The sequence below is a fragment of the Salvelinus namaycush genome, chromosome 37 (genome assembly GCF_016432855.1).
Source record: "Salvelinus namaycush isolate Seneca chromosome 37, SaNama_1.0, whole genome shotgun sequence".
Classification (NCBI taxonomy): Eukaryota; Metazoa; Chordata; class Actinopteri; order Salmoniformes; family Salmonidae; genus Salvelinus; species Salvelinus namaycush.
In genome coordinates this window covers 13,194,716-13,204,830 of record NC_052343.1, presented here as the reverse complement: position 1 = coordinate 13,204,830, position 10,115 = coordinate 13,194,716, and the positions used below count along the sequence as shown (strand labels likewise).

General features: G+C 41.0%; 1 protein-coding gene across 1 annotated transcript; it reads left to right on the top strand.

Moving 5' to 3' along the window:
• Window positions 1-3,256: 3,256 nt before the first annotated feature.
• Window positions 3,257-9,670, top strand: LOC120031238 (tumor necrosis factor alpha-induced protein 8-like protein 2). Its single transcript, XM_038976902.1, has 3 exons — window positions 3,257-3,611; window positions 7,701-8,024; window positions 8,366-9,670. Exons 2-3 carry the CDS (start codon window positions 7,707-7,709, stop codon window positions 8,606-8,608), a joined length of 561 nt encoding a protein of 186 aa, XP_038832830.1. The 5' UTR covers window positions 3,257-3,611; window positions 7,701-7,706; the 3' UTR covers window positions 8,609-9,670.
• The last annotated feature ends 445 nt before the right edge of the window (window positions 9,671-10,115 follow it).

The following is a 10,115-nucleotide window of genomic DNA, read 5'->3' as shown; positions in this document are numbered from 1 at the left end:
TTGCCTGTATTTGGCTCCATTTATTGTTTCCTCTATCCTTACCAGTCTCCCAGATCCTGCCGCTGAAAAGCATCACCATAGCATGATGCTGCCACCACCATGCTTCACGGTGGGATGCTGTTAGATGGGTGATGAGCTGTGACTGGTTTCTCCAGACATAGCGCTTTGCAGTCAGGCCAAAGAGTTCAATTTGTGTCTCATCAGACCAAATAATATTTTGCCTTATGCTCTGTCTTTCGTGTGCCTTTTTGCAAACTCCAGGCATGTTGTCATGTGACTTTTTCTCAGGAGTGGCTTCCGTCTGGCCACTCTCCCATAAAGCCCAGATTGGTGAAGTGCTGTAGAGACGGGTGAAATGCTGTAGAGACTAGTTCTGTCAGAGTACTCAATGGGTTCTTGGTCACCTCCCTTCCAATGATGGAGACCATTGTGCTCTTGGAAACTTTCAACACTCTAGAAACTGTTTTATACCCTTCCCCAGATATATGCCACATCACAAGTCTCTTTCTATTCTGGTTAGAGACAGTTTCTGTTCTGTGAAGGTAGTACACTGAGTTGTACGAGATCTTCAGTTTCTTGGCAATTTCTCACATGGAATAGTCTTCATTTTTCAGAACAAGAATAGACTGACGAGTTTCAGAAGAATGTTCTTTGTTTCTGGCCATTTTGAGCCTGTAATCAAACCCACAAATGCTGACGCTCCAGATACTCAACTAGCCTAAAGAAGGCCAGGTTTATTGCTTCTTTAATCAGAACAACAGTTTTCAGCTGTGCTAACATAATTGCAAAAGGGTTTTCTAAAGATCAATTAGCCTTTTAAAATTATAAACTTGGATTAGCTAACACAACTTGACATTGGAACACAGGAGTGATGGTTGCTGATAATGGGCCTCTGTAGATATTCCATAAAAAATCTGCCATTTCCAGCTACAATAGTCATTTACAACATTAACAATGTCTACACTGTATTTCTGATCAATTTTATGTTATTTTAATGGACAAAAACAAATGATTTTCTTTCAAAAACAAGGAAATGTCTAAGTGACCCCAAACTTTTGAACGGTAGTGTATGTAAATTAGATATTTCTGTATTTCATTTTCAGTAAATGTGCAAAAAAAAAAAAAAATAATTCACTTTGTCAAATTTCGAAAAACATGTTTTCACTTTGTCATTATGCGGTGTAGATGGGTAAAAAAAAAGATTGAATCCATTTTAAATTCAGGCTGTAACAAAATGTGGAACAAGTCAAGGGGTATGAATACTTAGCGGTTAGTGAGTGCTACAGGCCTACCTACTACACACACATCTGAACTCTCCTTGTAGCCATTTCTGAGGGAGATGTCATTACATGATTAAGAGGAAGCCGTCAGGAAACCGCTTAAGCCCTATTTCCTGTCTGTTGCCATGGCGACGGGCCCACTTTTACAGTTGACTATTTCTAGTCAGTTAATTTCTTGCTGGAGGAAAGAGAAAATAAACAAAGGTGCAGGTGTCTTTGAATCCCCACTGCACACTGGGGCTTTTATCTGTTCAGACTCTCCCTTCAGTTCAACTGGGCCTTGGTCTGACCTCTCACCCTGACACCTGAAAACAATAATTGGCTCAAAGGCCTTGGCCCCATTGGATGGAGCTTTTTTTATGGGTTGAGCCTCAGCAGGCTGGTCCAGCTGGATGTCGTTCACATAAATAAACCTACAGATAAACAGAGCTTTTGAATCAGGAAATGGCCAAGCCTGTTAGCCTGTCAGTGTAAACACAAAACACACTTCCTTTAGTAGGAATTGTTGAGATTTATCAAATGCACCCCCTTTATAACTCAAGATATGAGACTAGGATATCTGGAATATACAGTTGCTAGCGGCCGGGGGGGGGATAAATGAAAAGGGGGTAAAATAAAACTTTTGGGGGGGCTTCACTTGGATCATCACGCTCTAGTGACTCCTTGTGGCGGGCCAGTCATCAGTTGAACTGTGTTTTCTCTGAGTGTTTCTCTGGGTGTTAAGAAGTGCAGTTTGGTGGGTCATGTTTCGGAGGACGTATGACTCTACCTTCGCCTCCCGAGCCCGTTGGGGAGTTGCAGTGATGAGACGATCGATATTTGGAGAGTAAAAGGGGGTCAAATAAAATGTTTTGGGAAAACCTGCCTCACTCTTATAGAAACCTAACCCTGGGATAGAGTTTCACTTTTCAGAGGAACAATTACACAAATGTTAATGACAAAATGTTGAGTGTTTCTGAGTGGCCCAATGTCAGTTCTGACTTAAATTTGCTTGAAAGTCAGACAAGATTTGAATATTGCTGTCCATCAATGATTCCAACACAAATTTACTGAGCTTGAGCAATTGTGACAAAAACAATGGATATACCTTAGACTAAGTGTTGTGCAAGGTTGGTAGACTCTTATGATTCACAGCTGTAATGGCTGCCAAAGGTGTTTCCACCAAGTATTAACTCTGGGGTGGGAAGACATACACAATCAAAACATATTTGGTATTTCTACTTATTTTTATTCATTTGGAAAAAATCCTATCATTTTCTTTCACTTGAAAATCAAATGTAACGCCTTTTTTTGAATGTATTTTAAGGCAGCAAAATGTGAAGAATGCACAAGGGATGTGTAGACTTTCACTGTGCACTGTATTATTTTACCTCAGTCTACCTATGTCTATGTATTTGCTTTTCACAAATTCAACATCAATTGAAACTAAGACAACACAAGGAGAGATAAAATATATGGCAACCAATGCAAACAAAGCTGGTAAATAGGTCTTATATAGCCATCAGTCTTTACTGACTTCCCTCCATTTCAAACCAATGTGAGCTCAGTATTTTGAAATACTGTTCATTCATGCCAATGTAGTTATAATACAGTATACACTCCATACGGTATAATCCCTTAATACTCTACTATGTCACCAGGGTCAAAATTACAATGACAAAAGTAAAGCAGTGAAAATGTTAAAGGTTTAGAATTAACAGATGAACTATATGAATTTATACATTGCTGGAGAGCAAAGGTGACATGGAGTCCATTGCTGACAGAAGCTGCATTCCTGCAATGATGAACCCAAAAAGGGTTAAGCCGCTCCCCTTTCAAATGATCGTGTTCCTGGATTATTGCTAAATTCTTTCTGGTGTTTTCACTTGTCAGGACAAGCAGAGGCCCACTGTCAGTAGATAGATAGAGAGAGAGAGAGAGAGAGAGAGGGAGGAACAGAGTGGATGAGAGAGAGAAACAAAAAGAAACAGGGAGACTGATAAAGTATGAAGAGGGATGAAAGCAAGAGAGAGATACTGTAGTTTGAAGAGGAACAAAAGTTTTAATTTGAATTTTAGAAGGAAATACAAGAGAGAAAAGGAGAGAGAGATAGAAACAAACTAAGGGGTGTGTCATAGAAATTTAGTTCCTCAAGGAAGTGCAACTGACATTTATCTTGAGACGGTGGCGAGCAGCACAGATAGACGCGACACAGAGGGATTTTATTTTATTTTCACCTGGTAAGATGAAGGGATTCCATTAACGAGTGCTCAATGCTGACAACCTGAGCCACGTGCCGTGGGGACTGAGACGTTTGACACGAAGGAGGGAGGGGGACTCTCACACACACAGGTAAGAAGACTCAGGGCTTTCTCTATCTGATAACTCAACCATGTCTTTTCTATGCACAGATAGCACTACCTTTGACAGAAATAACGTACACTCTTGCAAATATAACACTTGTGTTGTTATTATAGCGAGCTTGTCGTTTTTTGTTACATCTTTCAATACAGTTTAGGCATATATGGATAAAGTGATAAGGGAGGTGATACTGAAGGACCAAATAAGATCATGTGTGAATTCCTCTTCGATACTTTTCTAACTTACACTTGGGAGACGTGTACTGTATGTACACTCAGAGTCATGCTGGAACAGGTACAAACGGAACCCGGTCCTGACAGACTGCTGTATACCTGAGGAGAGAAACCATCTGTGCCTGGTGGAGCTTGCACAATCAAACAAGCTGTGGACTTTCTTTTCCTCTACTAGCCTACACGCATTGAGAGTGCCAGAGAGCCAGTCAGAGTGAAAGACAAAGACATGGAAATGGCACATCAATGTGTTGGACAGACAGTAAGAGGTAAAAACAAAATTGGTCACCACAAACCAACTGCTCTGTTTCGCTTCCCTAATAAGCCAGCAGAGTTGTGTGTCAGTCTTGAACAACAACTCTTCAAAGACTTTGAGAAACGTTACAAGACTGACAAAACATGTGCAAAAATCATATTGTATGAACACTTTTGAATGAGAAACTGCCAGCATCAAAAGCAAGCATTCAGTTCAACACCATTGTTAATGAAGCAATACCGTTGTGATGCCAGTTTTTGGTCCATTATTGTGCCACATGCTGAACCTGCACACACACGGGACCTGATTTAGAAACCCATACCAACTAAATGCTGAGAGAAAAACTGGAAAGTTCCACACTTTGTGAGGTCCTCTATTGAAAAGAAAGGCCTGGACCTGAGCTCAGGATAATGGCACCAGGAGTGTGTTCAATGAGGTGGTAGAACTGCACATATTCTGTTTAATATGATTAAAAGTCATGTCCATCCTATATGATATATTTCTATCTGAAATACCCTGAACATTTCGCCCTTCTGAATAGACACTATAGGAACTGGGAGGCCTCAATGCCCCATAATACCACTCAAGTCTGGTGACAGGCAGCAGGTGACATAAGCCTATAGGGCTAGTGTTAGTGGAACATGTCTGCTTGACCTGGTGCTTTGTAATAGCAGCAGTAGAAGTCACGTTCTGTCCAGGGAAGTGGAAGGGACTCCCCAATTCCCCTGCTAAGCCCTGTGGATACACACACACACACACACGTACACACACACCCTCAGCAGTCATCTACGGAATGCTAAATATTTACCTCTCCCACCCTGCCCCCCCTGCGCATAATCTTCCAATCATTGATCACTATCTCCAAGTCAGTCAGCACAGCTCTTCTTGATCCACACAACCTGCCCTCCTAACACTGGAGTCATGGAAGACCCACATTGCTTGGCTTTTCCTATTCCTGAAAATGTACTAATGTCTGGTTGGTTCCTTTTGTTATAGGAGAAGTTATTGCTCTTCTATCCATAGCCTAATGGATAGCAACTCAAATTTACCTTCTTGAGTGCTCTCTAAATGTGTACATGGTCATTGTTGCTGTACTCCACATGAACTGTGTAAACATAAAAAGCATTATCAGTCCGCCCTGTGCTGTCCATTACAGGAGAGTGTTTTTTCTTGTACTCTGGGCTGTCGCATGAAGTCAACCTAAAAATCATATTTATTACTGTAAACAATTGACCCTTAGCAGACTAGTTAAATAAACAGAGTGAATTTTCCTTTTAGCCCAGCCAAAGAGCCAGCTGTCTCCAGCTGTGGCTCCATATTTCTGGAGGGAGGATACATGGCTGATGGGTGCGCATGTCTCTCAATCCACACTGGGCTTTTCTGCACTGGAATGAGATTGAGAGTGAATCTGAAATAGCTATCATGCTGTTCCACTTCCATTATCATCGTTAAGGGAAATTAATCTGATGAATGTTCCCGCAGAGAGCGGAGGCTTTGTACTGGAGCGTACCATTAGAAATGTGACACTGGATATGCATGTAATAAAAACCCAGTGGGATGTCATATGGGAGATGTGTGTTTGCTGATTATGGAACATAGGCTATTAGCGAGGTATGCCTATTAGTACGTCAGGATCATTTGATTTATTGGTGGAAAAGTCATTTGCATTCAGTGCTTACTGCATCAATTGTGAGTCAGATAGACGACTGTCATTAGGATCACGGACACATGCACGAGTACACACACACCTGGACCCGTATTCATAAAGCCTTTCAGAATAGGAGTGCTGATGTAGGACCATTTCCTGTCTGTCAATATAATATTTGTCATTATTATCCAAAATCTTAAACTGATCCTAGATCAGGACTCTGAGACTCTTTGTGAATAAAGGCCCTGAAGCAATTTAAAAATACCCGTATGTGTGAAGGCCTTGTTGCCACTTAAAGGATACCTCAATGTAAGACATTTTGCCTAAGGGAGGATTCTAAGACAGTAAATATACACTCTTGGGGAAAAAAGTGCTTTCTATAACCTAAAAGGGCTCTTCGGCTGTCCCTATAGGAGAACCCTTTGAAGAACCATTTTTGGTTCCAGGTAGAACCCTTTCCACAGAGGAGAACCCTTTCCATGGCTACCTGTAACCAAAAATATTTTTAGGTAGAACCCTTTCCATGGCTACCTGTAACCAAAAATATTTTTTCCTATGGGATAGCCATTGGATCTAGGGCCATGACTTGCTCCATTCCCCCTGTTCTGATGCAATCTAGGAACACTTGTAGAAACCTGCCTGAGCTATGCAGTCTACCTGCCTCTCTCACATACTTGTCCACACAGGCCTTAAGTGGAGATTCAGCCCTGAAATTATCACCACAGGATGATTGTGTATGCTCTCAACATGTAACAGAAACCAATGGTAGGAATTGCGTAACCTTTTATACATAGTTCGTACCCATTTTTACAATGTTGAAAATGATGTCGAAATGATGTGGCCACAATGTAAAGATACACAAAAAAATCTCTATTTCATGTATAAAGGCGTATACTAAAAAGTGGTACCTTCTGAGCATTAGACTATGTGTTACATGTAGGTTAGGCCCAATTCCATAGGTGTACCATGGAACCTACTGTGTTAATTTGATATTGAATACATCAAATGAACCTGTAACACAGCTGCAGGACAAAGCTGCAATGACACTAGTCCTGTTAAACAGTGTGTGGTGCAACAGTTGTGTGTGTTTACGTGATGTAGGTACACTCATGTCCTCCCATGAGGGTTAGCTCTCTGTATCTGCACTCCCCTGACAGGGACACGGTGTGGGGAGAGGCTGTAGCCTCGGTGGGTATTACCCAGTGGTGTAAAGTACTTAAGTAAAAATACTTGAAAGTACTATTTAAGTAGTTTTTTGTGCTATCTGTACTTTAGTTTACTATTAATATTTTTGACAACTTTTATTTCACTACATTCCTAATGAAATTATGTACTTTTTACTCCATATATTTTCCCTGACAACCAAAAGTACTCATTACATTTTGAATGCTTAGCAGGACAGGAAAATGGTCTAATTCACACACTTATCAAGAGAACATCCCTGGTAATCCCTACTGCCTCTGATTTGGTGGACTCACTAAACACATGCTTTGTTTGTAAATGATGTCTGAGTGTTGCACCATGCCCCTGGCTATCTGTAAATTAAAAAAACAAGAAAATGATGCGGTCTGGTTTGCTTTAGATAATGAATTTAAAATGATTTATACTTTTATTTTTGATACTTAAGTATATCTTAGCAATTACATTCACTTTGATACTTTTGAAAACCAAATACTTTTACTCAAGTAGTATTTTACTGGGTGACTTTCACTTGAGTCATTTTCTATTAAGGTATTTTTACTTTGAAAATTGAGTACTTTTTCCACCACGGGTATTACCCATGGAACATCCCCTGAGCCTAATGTATGTCTCAGTTGGATTCTCTGTGATACAAAAACAAAAAGCCCAGAAAACTGAACTGAGGGAGCTCCTGTGGCACAGCTGAGCTATGAGTTTGAAATAACATAATAAGCTATCTCTGCTCACTTCTCTCTCCCAACCCCCAGGTAAGGATGGAGTCGTTCAGCTCCAAGGATATGGCCATGCAGGCCCAGAAGAAGATCCTCAGCCACATGGCCAACAAGTCTGTGGTCCATATGTTCATAGACGACACCAGCAGTGAGATCCTGGACGAGCTCTACCGTGTTTCCAAAGAGTATTCAGGCAACCGCTCAGAGGCCCAGAAGGTGGTGAAGGACCTGATCAAGATAGCAGTGAAGATTGGCGTGCTGTTCAGACACAACCGTTTCAGCCCAGAGGAGCTGAGTCTGGCCCAGGACTTCAAGAAGAAGCTGCATCAAGGAGCCATGACAGCCATCAGCTTCTATGAGGTAAACATGCCGGCACCTTGCATAACACTATAATGTTACAGTGAGTTAATCGATCATAGATCTCTATGCATTAACGGCTCATCATTCTCTATGAAAACAGATAAGACACGGTCCCGTGTGGCTCAGTTGGTAGAGCATGGCGCTTGCAACGCCAGGGTTGTGGGTTCATTTCCCACGGGGGGACCAGGGTTCAATTCCCACGGGGGGACCAGGATGAATATGTATGAACTTTCCAATTTGTAAGTCGCTCTGGATAAGAGCGTCTGCTAAATGACTTAAATGTAAATAAGATGATGACAACATTGTTATCCGATCTCTATTTCCCACTTCTTCTTGTTCAGGTGGAATTCACCTTTGACAAGACAGTAATGTCGGAGATCCTGACAGGATGCAGAGATCTGTTGTTGAAGCTAGTCGTCTCCCACCTCAAGCCCAAATCCCATGGTCGCATCAACCACGTATTCAATCATTACTCCGATCCAGAGCTTCTGACCCAGCTGTACAACCCTGATGGACCCTTTAAACCCAACCTCACCAAAATCTGCACCGGCCTCAACCGTCTGCTGGAGGAGGGGACGTTATGAGAGTGTGAGCAAGTCTATGATTGTGAGAGAGACACTGGAAGATCTGCTTGATGGGGTCTGCTTAGAACTCAAGAGAGGACTGTGTGTAAGGACAGGAAGTGTCCATGCTCTAAATGAGAACTGGCGAGATTTGTGACCCAAGTTTAACTTGATGTAGTCACTCACTGATCTGTTATTTTCCAAAAAGGGTACTGCCCAAAGTGAAAAAATAATAGAATATGCAGGATGATGTAAAGTTAATGTCTCCTGATGAATTGTGTCTCCACGAATGGAGTTCCTGGAAAGTCAGGATTAGGTTAAGATTGTGTCAACCACCTGATTTTATACAGTGGAATTTCCGTCCAAGGTTACACATACTCATTTACTGTTCTAGTTTTTCTGTAGTTTTTTCTCTCTCGCTCGCCATATTATGTACTGTATAAGGAAAGATAAACCTCAATGACTGCACAATACTGACTGACAGAATGAATACAAGGGTTAAAAGCAAGCGGTGAAATATAAGAATAGAGTACTACCATCTAGTGGTCTAGCTGGCAATGACTCAGTACTGCATGTATCGAAGAAAATATAAAAGCTTATGGAGAAAACAGTGCACATTTATTGTGGAGATACAAGACAGTCATTTTATAAGGCCCAAAGAGAAACTGGATTGGAATATTTAAAAATTATTTGGGCATTATTTGGGCCTTGTACATCATAGGATTGGAAAAAAAATAAATGCCTTGTAAATTAGTGCCTTTTTTATTGTCTATTTGTGAATATATTGACTTCACATCTTTAGTTAATGTTATTAAATGTACAATGTTATTAAATGTACAATATGTGCAATTTATCAATAAATTGACAGCAATGTGTGTACATACAACCAGTAAAAGATTTGGACACACTTACTTATTCAAGGGTTTTTCTTTATTTTTACTATTTTCTACATTGTAGAATAATATTGAAGGCATCAAAACTATGAAATAATACATATGGAATCAAAAACAAAAGTGTTAAATTAAAATATATGATATATTTTAGATTCTTCAAAGTAGCCACCCTTTGCATTGATGACAGCTTTGCACACTTTTGGCATTCTCTCAACCAGCTTCCTGAGGAATGATTTTCCAACAGACTTGAAGGACATCCCACATATGCTGAGCACTTGTTTGCTGCTTTTCCTTCAATCTGCGGTCCAACTCATCACAAACCATCTCAATTGGGTTGAGGTTGGGTGATTGTGGAGGCCAGGTCATCTGATGTAGCACTCCATCACTCTCCTTCTTGGCCAAATAGTCCTTACACAGCCTGGAGGTGTGTTGGGTCATTGTCCTGTTGAAAAACAAATGATAGTCCCACTAAGCGGAAACCAGGTGGGATGGTGTATCGCTGCAGAATACTGTGGTAGCCATGCTGGTTAAGTGTGCCTTGAATTCTAAATAAATCACGACAGTGTCACTAGCAAAGCACCCCCACACCATCACAGCTCCTCCTATATGCTTCACGGTGGGAACCACACATGCGG